This window comes from Meriones unguiculatus, chromosome 1 (genome assembly GCF_030254825.1).
Source record: "Meriones unguiculatus strain TT.TT164.6M chromosome 1, Bangor_MerUng_6.1, whole genome shotgun sequence".
In the NCBI taxonomy this organism is placed as follows: domain Eukaryota; kingdom Metazoa; phylum Chordata; class Mammalia; order Rodentia; family Muridae; genus Meriones; species Meriones unguiculatus.
In genome coordinates, this window is record NC_083349.1 from 92717160 (window position 1) to 92733216 (window position 16057).

General features: G+C 45.8%; 1 protein-coding gene across 2 annotated transcripts in view; it reads right to left on the bottom strand.

The window, feature by feature from the left end:
* The window catches only part of Prkce (protein kinase C epsilon), a 482657-nt gene that overhangs the window by 33340 nt on the left and 433260 nt on the right, over positions 1–16057 (bottom strand). For both annotated transcript variants that reach the window (XM_060363396.1, XM_060363401.1), the window contains exon 12: positions 3074–3212. In XM_060363396.1, the coding sequence (XP_060219379.1) occupies positions 3074–3212 (139 nt within the window). The remainder of the gene's footprint in view (positions 1–3073; positions 3213–16057) is intronic.

The following is a 16057-nucleotide window of genomic DNA, read 5'->3' on the forward strand; positions in this document are numbered from 1 at the left end:
TGGCTCAAAGAGGGACAGAAATGAAAGACTTTTACAGTAAACAGTGAGTGTGAAGGTGAGAAAGTAAGTTTTGGGGAGAGTTCCCCCCTGTCATTTCTTTCTTCTTGCAGATTGACTTGCTGGTATATTTTGCTAAGGCTGAAATCACTGCTTTTAGAAGATCAAAGCTCTGCAGAGTACCAGCTGCTGAGCCCACACTCAGAGCTCTCCCTGGCCCCTCTCGTGTTGTCTGATCTGGGGACAGATTGTTGGAGGCCTGTCCTTTACTCTGTCTTTTTGTTGTTGTTTTGTTTTTGCAGAAACTTTATCAATTCATATTGCATTGAGAATAAATTGAAACTAGATGTTAAATATCAGCACAAGGAAACAAAGACAATGACCCCTTTTCTTAAAGACCTCACCAGACATTCATTGGATGTGTTATAGTGTAATCAAAGTGTAAGTGGCTACATAAAAAACACAGGGTGGATCCTTCCCTGAGTACTTAAAACATTTTTATGTGAGTATCTTAAAGAGGAAGTATAAGACTTTCCAATCAAAGACATAGACTAAGATTCCAAATGGAAGCCATTAAAGCTGCTACCATGACCCACATACAAGAGTGAACCCAACAGATGTTCTATATCCACAATCAGCTCAAGTGAATGGGAGACTATAGAACGTTCTGGAAAAGCAACACTAACTCCAGGAGACATATACAGGGAAACAGTATCTAACAATGTGACTCCCAGGACCAAGAAATAAATATGCAACATAAACAATTACATCCTCCAGCTGTTCAGTTCAAGTTCATTGAGATATTTAAAATATTTTGTGACCCAGGGTTTCAGGAAGCTCAGGGTAGCCTCAGGGTCACTATGCAGCTGAGGATGACTTTGAACTTCTGAGTCTCGTGCTTCCACCTCCTGAGTACTGGGATTACAAGTGTTGCACCACCACGTTTGGTTTACATAGTTGCTAGGTGTGCACTGTAACAGCCCTACTCAGCCTGTTAATGTGTACTGTGGTGGCCCGCCTTCTTCTGGGATGGACACGATGAGGACTATTCTCTAAAGAAACACTAAGTAGGTCCATAGATCTTATGGGATTGAGGTCATATTCCTGGCTCCTTTATCCTTATTGTTTTCATCATTACAAGTGCTAATAAACCTTTTAACAAGTTTTGCTTATTTTCTTGATTTGTTTTTTGTTTTGTTTTTACTTTATCGATTAGAGTGGTTTGTGTGTGTGTGTGTGTGTGTGTGTGTGTGTGTGTGTATGTGTATAGAGGTCACACGTAATGGTATATATGTGGAGGAGGTCGGAGGAGAACTTTCAGTAGTTGATTTTCCTAGTCTACCTTTAAGTGTATTCTAGGGATTGAACTCAGGCTGTCAGGCCTATGCTACAAGTGCTTTTACTTGTTGAGCCATCCTGCTAGCTCTAGTTATGCTATTTACATCTCCTGAAAATGGCCAAGGTGTTTTCATCCCTTGGCTTTTGCTTATATTGAAATGTCTCATTCATTTATTTGACCATTATTTAGAATCTGTCTGCTGGTTCCTGAGAGTATCCAGATTAGAAACACAGACCCTTTCACAGAACTAAAAAATCTGGGCCTAAGGGTCTTTTCTGAGACTGATACTCCAACCAAGGACCATTCATGGAGATAATCTAGACCTCCTGCACAGAGGTAGCACATGGCAGCTTTGTCTCCAAATGGGCTCCCTAGTAAGGGGAACAGGGACTGTCTCTGACATGAACTCAGTAGCTGGTTCTTTGATCACCTCCCCCTGAGGGGGAGCAGCCTTACCAGGCCACAGAGAAAGACTATGAAAGACAGTCCTGATGAGACCTGATAGGCTAGGATCAGATGGAAGGGGAGAAGGTCCTCTATGATCAATGGACTGGGGAAGGGACATGGGGGGAGAGGAGGGAGGGAGAGTGGGATTGGGAGGGGATTAGGGTGGGGCTACAGCTGGGATACAAAGTGAAATAAATTGTAATATATATATATATATAAAAAGAAACACAGACCCTGCCTTGAGAGGATTCAAAGCCTAGAGATAATGGCCTTCCTTTTCTATGTGGCTCCCACTCTGATCTTGTTTTAAACACTGCTTTTCTCATCCCTATAGTTAAAGGAAACCTAAAATATATTCTTTGCAATTCAATTTTTCAATTTCAGGTGCTCCCATGAAACCTTCCCATACCTTGAAGCACTCTCCTGTTTCAGAGACCTTTTGTTCTGTTTATTCATGTGTCACTCTGTCTAGACCAAAAGCTCCTTTAGAGGAGCAATCAGAGCCTCCGTCAACTCTATCTCCACGTAGCTTCGCCTGGCAGGTGCTCAAACAATGTCCTACAGAAGGAAGCTTCTCTACACAGGCAAAGCTTAACGGGATTGGTACCTCTCTCCCGTCTTATGTCTCAAAACCATGGAATAAACTTAATTAGGCATCTGTGGGGCTGTGTGGCTGATGGCTGAGCATTCCTGTTGAGATCTCTCCGTTTGGGGCCGACTGCCCTGAAAGGATACAAGCTGAATGTTCCCTCATGGTGTGCACACTTATTCCCTCAACTTACACACAGGCACCCTCCTGGTGAGGCTCACAATGGCCACCCCTGACCTTTGCTTACACGGTCCTCTTGCTCCATGCACGTGCCTCCTGTGTAGACTTACCACCTCAGGGGAAATGTCAAAGCATTCCTAGTTTTGCTGTGCATATTATATCCAGGGAAACCATTTGATGCCTCTTCAGTGGAATTTCACTGTTAGGATCAGTGAAAGGGGAACACTGGCTCACGTCAACCATTTTGTCTCAGTCCCAGCTCTGACATTGTTTCTGGTCTAGGCTGGAGGCACGACACTTAGCAAGGGCCCATCTTGGCATGGGGACTCTCAGTTCACCTATCCCGTCTTCACTACCACCACAACCTTACAGAAAAATCACCAGACCATTTCCCTTCCTGTTTCTTATTCCCAGAATTCATCCTGCTTTCGCAGAGCCTTCACCTAGCACCCTTCGATGACCCCCAAATGTATGGTACTGGGTTGTACCTCCTCCATGACACTCTCTGACACAGGACTTACCTCTGGAGCTATGTAGTCTGGAGTCCCACAGAAGGTGGTAGTGGTCACGCCGTTCAGAATCCCTTCCTTGCACATGCCAAAGTCAGCCAGCTTACAGTGACCTTCTGCATCTAGAAGGATGTTATCCAGTTTCAAATCCCTGCGACACAGGTCAAGGCCACATGGTTAGGTTCACAGGCACAGCAGGGTTTCCTTGATCTAGAGAGATGCACACGCCCTGGGGAAATCTCCAGTCAAGGGAGTCTTGGAGGAGGTTTTAACTTGCCTCAAGTTAACCTCATTCTAGGGTCATCTCCCAGCTAGTCAAATCTCAACAATACTTACAGCAACCCAGCAAAAGACAGGATCCTCCACAGCCTTGGGACTGTACTAAGGTTAGAACTCATGGCGTTTAGACCCTGCTCCCCTTGGCCCCATTCTTCACAAGTTAACTAGCTTGGAGGATTCAGGCTGACATATACAACATCACCTGGTCAGAGGAAACCACAAGAGTTTGAGCTGCTGGATTTCAGAGGGCGAGATAATGGCTGGCTGGTGTGGGCAGTAAAAATAAGCAAGCAGCAGTGGGCCTCGGGGTTGGATGGAAGGTAATGTTTGGGCAGACTGTGAAGACAGGAATCCAAGGAGAAGGGAGGCAGAGGCAAAGGTAAGCAGACCAGGGGACATGGGCCTGAGAGTAGTAAGATATGACAGATGTGTTAGAGTCAGCCTCAAAGAGCCTGGGATGCCATGAAGAGGGATCTGAAATCCATGCTGATGGGGACCGATCCCTGCCTGCAGGAGCATGGTGCCTTGGAAAGGTTAATCTCCTGGGCCAGGGAGATAATCTAGATCTGGATGTTTCTGTATAGGAGAGGTGGGAGTCCTGGCTGCCTCAACCAAGGTGGTTCCTTTGTGGTCCATTTTAATACTACAGGGTTCTAAGACTTCTTATCTAAAAACCAGGGTTCTAGATAAGATCCTCCCCTCCATAGCCCTGCAAATTCCAGGCCTGGCCCTGTAGATGAATCTAGACTATTTGGTTGAAGGCTACCACCCTGTGCCTCCCTCAGCAGCTATCTGGGCTATTAAGGTGAGCCTGACAAAAAAGGCCTCTTGCCCTACAAGCAGAGGTCAGGAAGGGCCATGCTCAGGCCCCTCCTGGCATCCAAACTTGAGCTCCAGGCATTCCATGGGGCCCAGACTGGAGGGGAGGTGGAGCAGGAAGTACTTATGGACCTGCCCTTGTTGCATCTGTGACCCTGTTTCTGCTTACAGCCGAGATTCCCGGAGAAAGAAGAGCGCACACAGAAAAGTGCTGCTCTCAGCAAATGCTCCAGAATTACAGAAGGAGCAGTGAGCCCAACCAGCTGGGCCACCAGGCCTAGCTCCTGACCCCAGCCCTGGCACTGTGTGAGGGCAAGGCTCAGCTCTAGCTGGGGTGGGAAAGCAGGATGAATGTTGGGCTGGGATCCAGACTGCCAGGGCCTCATCACTCTGCTGTAAGTCACCTCACTGGGCTGGTCCCCTATCTGTCAGATCGGGATCACACACTATGTTTGTATGCTTCTTTGAAGGACTAATGGAATGAAGTGTGTGAAAGGTGAAAGTCTTCCCCTCATTCTGTCCACTCCCTTTATGAAACACCTGAGTTGGAGGGATCTGCGAGGTCTGACTTCTTGCAGAAGTTTTGTTACTGGGAAGCTGGGCATATGGAACTGGCTGAGGCAAACATTCCTCCATGTAGGACCCAGAGTTGCCTTTACAAGGTCCAGATGACAGTCACAAAGATCCCAAGAGCGAGGGCTTTAAAACCAGTGAAATGCTTCTGTTTGATACTGTTTACTCGCTCACCCCTGGATTACCAAAGCCAGCATTCTTGCTTGGGACATGAGTTCAGAAGAGCATGCCTTATGGCTAAGGTTACCCTTGTAGAAATAAGAAACCATCGAGGGAGGAGATAAGTGACTTATTCTTGAATTTTTTTTTTCTTTGTTTTGTTTTGTTTGAGACAGGGTTTCTCTGTGCAGCCTTGGCTGACCTGGACTTACTTTGTAGACAAGACTGGCCTCAAACTCACAGTGATCCACCTACCTCTGGCTTGGATTGCTGGAATTATAGGTATGTACCCCCAAGCCCAGTAGTAAGTGACTTGTTTTTTAGGTGGCCAGGGTCTCCTACTCCAAAAGCTGCTGTCTTAGCCCTGTGCTGTGCTGTTCTCCTCTGCCTTCCAACCCTTCCAGGGCTAGCCACCATCTTCACTAGATAAAATGCCCCCAGGGCCTGTTTGTCTTTAGGATACCATAGAAGGGACTTATAATTCCTTTGGGGGGGTTATAATTCTTTTAATTAATTTTTATACAATATATTTTGATCACATTTCCCTCCCCCAACCACTTCTACCTCCCTACTCATCCAAGCTGACCGCCTCTTAAAACCAAAAACAGGAGAACCAAAACAAGCAAGCAAAAGCCCCAGAAGGTAAACAAACAAAAAATGGTCCATCAAAGCAAAATGAAACAGAAACTCCACAAAACACCATTAAAATCCTTTAACTTTGGCTAGCTAGTTCTCGGCATGGGACCTGCCCTGGAGAATAGTTAATACACCCAGTGACACTCCAGAGAAAGCTGATTTTCCCTTTGCTAGCGCGTATCAATTGCAGATAGTGTCTTGCTTAGGGTTGGGACCCCGTGTCTATGCTGTCAGCGCTGGGCCTGTGCAGATCTTGTGTGTGACGCTACAGTCTCTGTGAGCTCACGTGTGCATCCATCCTGTTGTGTCTGGGGACGCCCAGAGCTTCTGACTCTGAAAATCTTTCTGCCTCCTTTCCCACATAGATCCCTGAACCATGAGGGGAGGGGGCTAAGGATGACATTTCATTTACGACTGAGTGCTCCAACATCTCTCACTCTCTGCATATCTGTATATTTTCCAGTAGTGAGCCTTTGTGTTTCTTCTTTTTTTTCCTCTCTCTCTCTCTTTCTTTTTCTTTTGGTTTTTGGAGACAGCATTTTTCTATGTAGCCCTGGCTGCCCTGGAACTACCTCTGAAGACCAGGCTAGCCTGGACCTCCAAGATCTTCCTGCCTCTGCCTCCTGAGTGCTGGGATTAAAGGCGTGTGTCATTGCACCTGGCCTTTGTGTTAATTTATCTGCAAGAAGAATCTTCTCTGAGGTGAGTTGAACAAGGCACTGTCTGTGGGTACAGCTGTATGTTACAAGTGGAAGAGAGTCTAAAAATTCCAGTCTTTGGTCTGACTCGGGCTGTCAGGTGGAGTCCTCTGGGCGCCCACCAGACACCACCCCTCTCTCATGGGCTTCTGGCTAGAGACAGCACCTCGTTTCTTCCAGATCTTGCTGTTTTCTCTAGTCCACTCCTCCCTGGCCTCTTTGCTTCCTGCCTGTCTTCTCCCTCGGGAAGAAGCTGACCCAGTGGCTGTCATATGAGCAAGTCCTATGGGCACCCTTGGCTATGATCTGGGTTGGCCCTCACCAAAATACTCTTTCCCACCCTGTAGCCACTGACGTCTGAAATCTTACCTCCATTACTTCCATTTCTACTCTGATATATGAATCTTTGAAAACTCTTAAGTTTGAACACAAAACCAAACACAGGATGAGTGAGTGACTTCTAGTTCTTTCTTTGGGGACAGAAGGTTTGGACAGTCCCTGGGAGCCAGCCTGACTGCTATGAGAATGTCATTCCTCTGGAGATAGTCATTCTTCTCACAAAGTGTGGGGCAAGCTTGTCTGGTACAGAGTTGTCAGGGGAAGCAGTAAGGGTGGCAGGGGCTGGGGGTAGCTTTAGCGATAGGATCCTCAGGGAAGCCAGGCCATGTCTGCTAAGGGCGGAGGAGACATCCTTCCCCATGAGGAAGAGGGAAGGGGGGTGCTGGAAGGAAGCAATGGAGGACAGTGCTGCCCCCCTGGTTTTTTCCCTTCTCCTCTTCATCCATGGCTCTCTCAGGCCCCTGGCTCCTTTCCATATCCCCAGTCCTGCCCAGGAGTCTTTCTGCTGCTGGCCCAACAGGAGTCTATAGGCCTCTCTAAAAGGGGAAGGGTTGAGAGGAATGATGCCCAGCTTTGCCTTCTTGGAGGTCCAACTACAGGGCAGGGGAGGGGCTGGAGACGCAGGGGAGAGTCCTCCTAGAGAACTCCCAGATACTCAGTACCCATCCTAACATGAGCAAGTGCTTAGCAAACTTGACAGCTTTGCAGAGAGACAACTGCCCAGGTACCAACTCCATCTTCTCTGTTCTCAAACACAAGAGCCCATCCATAGTCTGCGACGACGTCTTTATTTTTAAAGGACTAAGATCACAGTTTCAACATAAAACATTTAGTGGCCCCTTCTTTCCCTATAGACCAATGTGATAACCTTTACTTTCTCAATTTATTGCTAATTTCATTCATGATTTCTTTTTTAGCAAATCATATATTCACATGTTAAGAAAGAAGGAAGGAAGGAAGGAAAAGAAAGAAAGAAAGAAAGAAAGAAAGAAAGAAAGAAAGAAAGAAAGAAAGAAAGAAAGAAAGTATGTTAGGGCAAATGAAATAAAGCCTTCTTTGGCACGGATTCCTCAGTTGTCTTTTCTTTCCTGACAGGCAATTATTTTGTGTCCATTTCCTATGTTGGTCATGCTTTATACATAGGAAAGTGTGAATACATGTTCGCCTCCCCCACGTTTATCAAAAGGGGTACTTTCCCATAGAGTATCTTTTAACGTGGCATGTGTCAGAGATCTTTCCCATGAACCCACGAGAAAGCTTCTTTGTTCAGCACGGTGCTCTAGCATTTGTATCAAGGGACATTTAAGACACCCTTAACATTGTGCTATTACTGTTACAGTCGACAACCTCAGACCTGTGGTACTTTACATGTATGTCAAGGAACTGCATGCATTTCATAGATGTTTTTGAATCTGAAGCACGGATGTGGGTTTTGGTTGATGTCACCAAGCTGCCCTCCTGAGATGTAAAATGCCTAGCCTTACACTGGCTACAGATAACAGTGCTGCCTCCCTCCATTCTTACAATCGCACCACACTGCCAAGTTTCAGATTCATGCTAGCTTAAACAGTATCCCAGGACATTCGTACATTTCCGTAAAGTTGGAGCATTTGCTTTCATATGTTTAAGAGAAAGCTTTGGGGGGTGTGTGCATGTGTGCGTGCTTATGTACATATGTGTGTATGTGGGTACATAGATGTTCGTGTGTGTACGTATGTGTTTGTGTGTGCGCACGTGCGCATGTGCACATGCCTTCTTTTCACTGTGGGATTTGTTACTGATTCTCAGAAGCTCTTTCCCGTCAGGACCCGGACTTGGTATGGGATAAAACCTGCGAACACTTCCCTCAGATTAATCTCTGACTTTGGGTGTGGCTCATGGAGGTTTTACTAATGTCATTTAGTTTTACATAATTGATCGATATTTAGTTTTATGGGTTTTGGATTCCATGTCTTAAATTGAATTTTTTTTTCCTTTTCAAGTAATATATGCATTCTACCAATGTTTCTCCTACTTATTTCCCTTTCACTTTATAAACATAAATTTTTTGTCTTTATTCTGACAAAAGTTTGACATTCACCTCCAACTCTCCTTGTTTCTAGAAATCTGGAAGCAATCTTGATGTTTAATATTTATATTTCCCAAAGTTTGGCTATGAGCCTCAGCCTCTGCTTTGATACCCTACAGGGTAGAGCCTTTCAGAGGCCCTCTGTGGCAGGCTCCTGTCCTGTTCCCTGTTTTCTCCCTCTTTTGATGTCCATCCCATTTGCCTTTCTGAATGAAGATTGATCATCTTACCCAGGGTCCTCCTTCTTGCTTAGTTCTTTAGGTGTACTGATTTCAGTATGTTCATCCTATATTATATGTCTAATATCCACTTATAAGTGAGTATATACCATGTGTGTCTTTCTGCTTCTGGGATACCTCACTCAGGATGATCTTCTCTAGATCCCACCATTTGCCTGTAAATTTCATGATTTTCTTGTTTTAAATTGCTGAATAGTATTCCATTGCATAAATGTACCACAATTTCTGTATCCATTCCTCAATTGAGGATCATGTGGGTTGTTTCCAGGTTCTGGCTATTACGAATAAAGCTGCTAGGAACATGGGTGAGTAAACGTCCTTGTTGTGTACTTGAGCATATTTTAGATATATACCTAGGAGTGGTATAGTTGTGCAAGGAATCTTATGAAAGAAGGGGGAGATAGAAAGACCTGGAGGGGACTGGAGCTCCACAAGGAGAGCAACAGAATCAAGAAATCTGGGCTCTTTTCTGAGTCTGCTACTCCAACCAAGGACCATGCATGGAGATAACCTAGAACCCCTGCACAGATGTAGCCCATGGCAGCTCAGTGTCCAAGCAGGTTCCCAAGTAAGGGGAACTGGGACTGTCTCTGACATGAACTCAGTGGTTAGCTCTTTGATCATCTCCCCCTGAGGGGGGTGCAACCTTACCGGGCCACAGAGGAAGACAATGCAGCCAGTCCTGATGAGACATGATAGGCTAGGGTCAGATGGAGGACCATCCCTATCAGTGGACTTGGAGAGGGGCATGGGAGGAGATGAGGGAGGGAGAGCAGGATTGGGAGGGGACAAGGGTGGGGGCTACAGCTGGGATACAAAGTGAATAAACTGTAATTAATATTAAAACTTAAAATTAAAGAAAAAAAAACCTTATCTTTCCCTTACTGAATGGCAAATTTTCATATGCAAATGGAGTTTTTGCTGCACCCTTTGCCCAGTAACACCTTTCTACAGCACACTTTTAAATTATTGTAATTTATAGTATATTTAATACTTGGTGTGGTTGGTCTCTCTTTTCAAAATTTCTTAGTTCTTAGATTTTTGTTTATTTTTCCATATGAACCTTAGAATTGTCTCTCTCTCGCTCTCTCTTTCTGTGTATACATATATATCCTGCTTCTGTTTTTACTGGGAACATGTTTAAAGTTATAAATTAACTTGGGAAGAATTGATGTTTTGTGATGTTGAATCTTCTTGGCCAATATATTTGTCTTTCCATTTGTTCAAGTCTTATCTGTGCCCTTTGGGAGGGTTTTAGTGATTCTCTCAAACAGATCTTGACGCTTTCTTGCTACATTTTGTGGCAGGTGGCTGATTGTCCCAGTGAACCCTGTTTCCTTAGGAAGAGAACAGTGAGGTTGTTTGTGTCTGTGTCTGTGTGTACATGTGGTTGTATAAGCTATGCATCTGTTAACTAGAATTCAAAGCCTCCCTTGGAACTGGGTGTGGCTAGGACTAAGTTCTAGACAGTCACCTGTGCAGAACTGTTCCTCTCTCTTTCCTCTCTCCGGTCTTGCACATGGCTATCAGGCACTAGCTGTCACTTTTAACCATAAAGACAATGATCAAGCCCAGGGAATGGCTGGATGACTCACAAATGACAAAGACAGAAGCCTGGGTCTGACTGAAAGCACTGCTGAGTCGTGTTGCCATGCTAACTGTACCGAACTTACTTCTAAAGAATGCAAACTATTGTTTTATATTTTCAATCTTTCCATAGATGAGGCAATTCTTTCCATTGCACCTTCTACTGCATCTTTCTGTTGCATCCTGCCATTATATTGAATTCTTTTAGTTTTTGTTAAGTTTTGCCATGGATGATTCCTCTAGACTTTTCGAACCACCTCTTCCTTTTCAGCATTTGTTTTGATTTCATCTCTCTTGTCTGACTCTATATATGAACTAGAGTCTCAGGAACAACATCAAGTAATCTGGGTGACCCTCGATCTGGAAAGATGGCTCAGTAGTCAAGTCAAGATGGCTTGTTCTTCTGAAGGACCCAAATTTAGATGCCAGCACTCACATCAGACAGCTCCCAAATGCCTGGAACTCCTTCAAACTCCAGGGGACCTGATTTCCATTTCTGCCTCTTTGGGCACCTGAACACACATGACTCATACTTATTCATAAATTAAAACAAATACTGTTGGTCCTGAGCACTGAAGGGCATTTGATTCTAGGGACAGGGTCATTCCAAAAGTGTCCCTCAGGCAAAATAAAATCCCTGCCTTCCAAGCTGCCTTGCTTTCCTCTACAGTAGACTGAGGATCTGTGAGAACGTCCCAGGAGCCACACTACTTTCTCTGGTTGCTGGGGGGGGGGGCTGTGGTTAATAGGGTAAGCGCAGGCCCTCCCTCCAAAATCTGGTCCAGGATTCCTCAGCCCTGGCCTTCGGGAAGGGTCATCTCTATTGTGCTGGCTGCACTAGGAACTACAGAACGTTTAGTGACATCCCTAGTCCTAGTATGACGTTAATGCTAATTTCCTCTACACGGCAGAGTCAAACATGTCTCCATCCATGCCAGATGTGTCTTGTAGGGCCTACAGCTGAAACCATCATTCTCATGGAAGTCACACTGATTCTGATAAGTCATGGCTCTGAGATGGCCTGACTCAGATCGTTAAGCCAAACAAGGGGAAGTGTAGATTGGCCCAGAGTATCAGTTTTATTACTTCGAGACAGGAACCCTGGCTGTACTGACCCTGGTAATATTTGGCCTCATCAAACCCACCTTTGAAAATAGATGGGGAAACTGAGGGTCAGAAGGGGTAAACTTGCTTAAAGCCTCATGGATGTCTACTGTGATCATCTTTGCAGAGAACGGAGGATGAGATGGATTCTACGTGTGTTACTTAGAGCCAGATTCTCTTGGAATAGGAAAAGAGGACTGTGGCAAGAAGGGAGCCACGGGGCCTAAGAGGTCACAGCTGCTGGCAGGGACAGACTGATTTAGAGACAGGATGATATAACTAAAGCTCCCCTGGGGTAGGAACACAGACCTCTTCCAGAAAACCAAAGGATGTCAAGAAAGGAAATTCCCAAAACATGTACTTAAAAACCCTTATAGAGCCCACCCGAGGGAAGCAAAATAAAGTCTAGCAGTTAATTTAGGGGAGGGGAGGAGCTTGACTTCAAGAGCTACCCTTGCTGCCTTAGTAAGGTGGGGAGGTGGGGAGGGGCTCCTAAAATAAGTTTGCTGTGAGGTAGAGAGACACCGCTATACCACCGAAAGTTAGGGCATGTATCTCTAGCGGAAGCCATCTCTGTCTTGCTGATGGCGTGAAAACAGGGAAAATTGTGCCTTTAGCAAAGTATGCTCCAGCCAGGGGTGGTGGTGCACGCCTGTGTCCCCAGTACTTGGGAGCTAGAAGCAGGCAGATCTCTGTGTTTGTGGCTAGCCTGGGCTACACAGTGAATTCTAAGCCAGCCGGGGTTTCATAGTGAGACTGTCTTTAAAAAAAAATAGTATGCTTTAAAGATGTTTTAAAAGATTTTGACTTTGTTAGCTAGGCTACAGCACGTCTTTAATCCCAGCACTCGGGAGGAGGCAGAGGCAGGCAGATCTCTGAGTTCGAGGTCACCCCGGTATACAGAGTGAGTTTCAGGACAGCCAGGGTTACACAGAGAAATCCCGTCTCAGAGAGAGAGAGAGGGAGAGAGAGAGGAGAGAAGATTTTTGTCTATAAATGCATGTTAACTGTGTGTAGGCTCCAGCATGTGAGCGTAGTGCTTGCAGAGCCACGAAAGGGCATTGGATCCCTCAGAGTTGGAGTCACAGTTGGCTTGAGCCACCTGATGTGAGTACTGGGAACTCAGCTCAGGTCCTCTGCAAGAGCAGTACGTGCTCTGAGTCATTTCGCCATCTTTCCAGCCCCATATGTTGGTTTTGTGTTTTGTTTTGATCCTTTCTCTTCTGCGATGCTAGGAGTGGCCCCTTTTGCAGGTGAGGTATGTTCTCTACCTGTGAATTACCACTCAAGGTAAATGATTTGAATATGACAAGAACCAACTGTAGAGAGTACCAGGAACATTTTGACTGATTTGAAGTAAGACTTTTGTGACTTGCCTCCTCCCTGCCCCCAAGATATAGCTGTATGAGTATACAATACCTGTGTGATACCATATGAAAAGGAGTTATTAGTTCTCCATGCAGTGAGGTGAGAGGCTGAGTAGGCCCCGAACTCTCTGTTTCTGATGATTAAGTATGAAGTGAGGTGGTTCTGGGTATGAATCCTAATTCTGCTCCTTCTTAGCTGGGAGGGAGAATAGCCCAAACGGATCTTTGTGAATTCATTACCTTATGTGTTAATTGCCATGACTGAAAGATGGGATGGTGTGGAAAGCTCCTTCCCAGGGGTCTTTAAACAATCAAAATTTACAACAGATATCCCCAGCTAGGATAAGGCACTGATTCCATAGCAACTCTTATTTTAGGGGGTGGGGGAGAGGGAGGCTTGAGACAGGGTTTCTCTGTGTAGCCTTGGCTGTCCAGGCTGGCCTTGAACTCACAGTGATCCATCTGCCTCTCCCTCCCTGAGTGCTGAGTGCTGGGATTAAAGGTGTGGCTACCGTGCCCAGCTGCAACTCTATTTTTGAAATCAAGTATTTATTACAGTTTATTTTGCATAAGTCACCAAGGTGAGGGGGTGGATTTTTCCATTTAATCCAGTGAGAAAAACCTCAGCAAGCCCCCGGGGTCTTTTTGTCTCTGCCTGTGCTGAAAGTGTGGTGGGGTAGTCCTGGAAATGAGGCTGCAGGAGCCAGGATTAACAGAGCAAACTTCTCAGCCCAGGGTCATTTTTGGGAGTGCCCACTTCGTAGGGATCTCCAGCAGGTGTGTGTGTGTGTGTGTGTGTGTGCAAGTCAAAGCCGAGAGATGAGTGAAACCCAGAACTGCAGGCAGTGGAGCCCGAGTCCCTCTTGATGATTATCACATTCCCCATTTGGGACACACAATTCAAGTCTGTAAACCATGGCCTGTGTTTGAACGTTCCAGTCCCCTTGACTGTTCATTCCACGGAGCTTGGGCCCCACTGCCACATAGATGACAGGAAATTCTTGCAGTTACTTGAGATAAAAGATCAGAAAAATGCCTTCAGGGATGCCAAGAATTTGGATCATCAGAGAGCAGCCCCTAGGGGGAGGTGGTGAAGAAAAGGCTTATTTTGGGATGGCTGTGGTTAATCAGATGGGAAAGGGAACCTTCTGCACTTGTTACCAAACACCTCCATATTTCACAACACGCTCAGGAGAAAGGCAACCTTTCTCCATACAGTCAAACTGCCCTTAGTTAAATGCCCTCGGCTATTGGAGCAAACACTGATGGCTGGCTGGTACCATCTGCCCAGATCCTCTGTGGCAAGGTCCCAAGCTCTTTCAAGATTGCTCAGTCACTCAAAGGCCACATGAGGTCGAGCAGGGAAGCATACTGCAGTATGAAGCCTGAGTGAAGTGATTTAATGCTTCATTCTGTGTCAGTCTGGAGGGAAAATCTGCTCTATACCTTTTTGTAAATAAAATTCAATCATCTAGAATCTAAAGAACTGCCGTGTGTGAGTGTGTGTGTGTGTGTGTGTGTGTGTGTGTGTGTCTGTGTGTGTCTGTGTGTGTGTGACTGAGTGTTTGGGGTGGGGAGTTATACGCACAGATGGGTACCTATGAGCGTAAAGGTTAGAGGTCAACATTGTGAGGTTCTTCAGTAACTCTCCACCTAACATATTTGAGAGAACAGCTCTCACTGAACTTAAGAGTCAGCAAGGCTCAGGGATGCTCTTGCCTTATCAATAATAGGATTATGGGTTCTCCAAGCAAGTTCTCCTTGTTTTACATGGACTATGGGGTTCCCAAACTCACTTTAGCACTGTCTTTTAAAAATAACATCGGTATTTTATGTGTTTGACTGCTTTGCGTGCGTGTAAATATGTGCACCGCATCTGTGCCTGGTGCCTATAGAAACAGGCATTGAATCCTATGGCACTGGAGTTGCAGATGGTCATACACCACCATTCAGGAGCTGGGAATCAAACCCTAGTCTTCTGCAAGAGCAGCCAGGTCTGTTAACCACTGAGCTATTTCCAGGCCCCAACAGCTACCATTTATTTATTTGTTTGCTTGTTTGTTTTTATTGTTATTTTGGTGGTCCTGGAACTCGCTCTGTAGACCAAACTGGCCTTGAACTCAGAGATCTGCAAAGGTGTGCACCACCACTTCCCATGTGGCCTTAACTGCCTTTTAAAGAGATGTTCTCCCAATGCTTTATATGTCATGCTCAGTATTAGGTCTTTTGACATCTATTTTTAAAATGTGTTCCTACCTTGTGAACTTGAAGGCTTATTGCTTTTGTTGTTCTTATTTTGACGCATTACCCAGGCTGAGCTGGGACTCGGCCTTCCCAGTGGCTGCAAACACATGTGAGCATTACCACACCCTCCGGAAGGGCTATTACCTGCCTTTCTCCAAACGAGGAAAAAAGGGGTCTGCAGAGATTTTTAAACTGGTCTGTAACACGCAGGTGGCAGGAAACCACTCACATGTGCTTAACCACTTTGCTATGTTGCCCGGGGAGAAGCTGGTGTGTCCACACTTTGCCCTTTGGTGGGACACACAGCACTGCAGCTACCACCAGGCGGCTGCTTCTGACCCGTGGAAGCACATCCCGATGGAGCGGATACGCCAGACAGGGTATTTTCACTACACAGACTTCTCCAGAGAGAGCAGACCTTCAGCTACCATTCTAACAGCTCAAAAGCGAAGGTGTCAAGCAGCATGCTGGTTTATAGCCAAGACAAATAGCCCAGGGGTGTCCCTGGGAATTAAGACTTGGAATCCCCAGGGAATAGCTGATCTGACTGCACAGACAGCCAATTGCTTCTTGCAAATCTATAGCAAGGCGCTGGCTAGATGGCTCGGTGGGTAAGAGCCCGTACTTGTTTGGCAGAGGACTCAAACTGGGGCTCAATACCCACAGCAGGGGATACTGCTTGTAGCTTCAGTTCCAGAGGGTCTGAGGCCATCTTCTAACTTCCTTGGGCACCTGCACTCATGGGCAACTACACACACACGTGCACATAAGCAAAAATACGTCCCAGCAAGGAAAACACATGCTTAGCTTTTGTTGGATAATGCCCTGAGCCCTGCTGATGGGGAATGGGCATCTGTGCCCCTGGCAGGGAATAGAATCCAAGG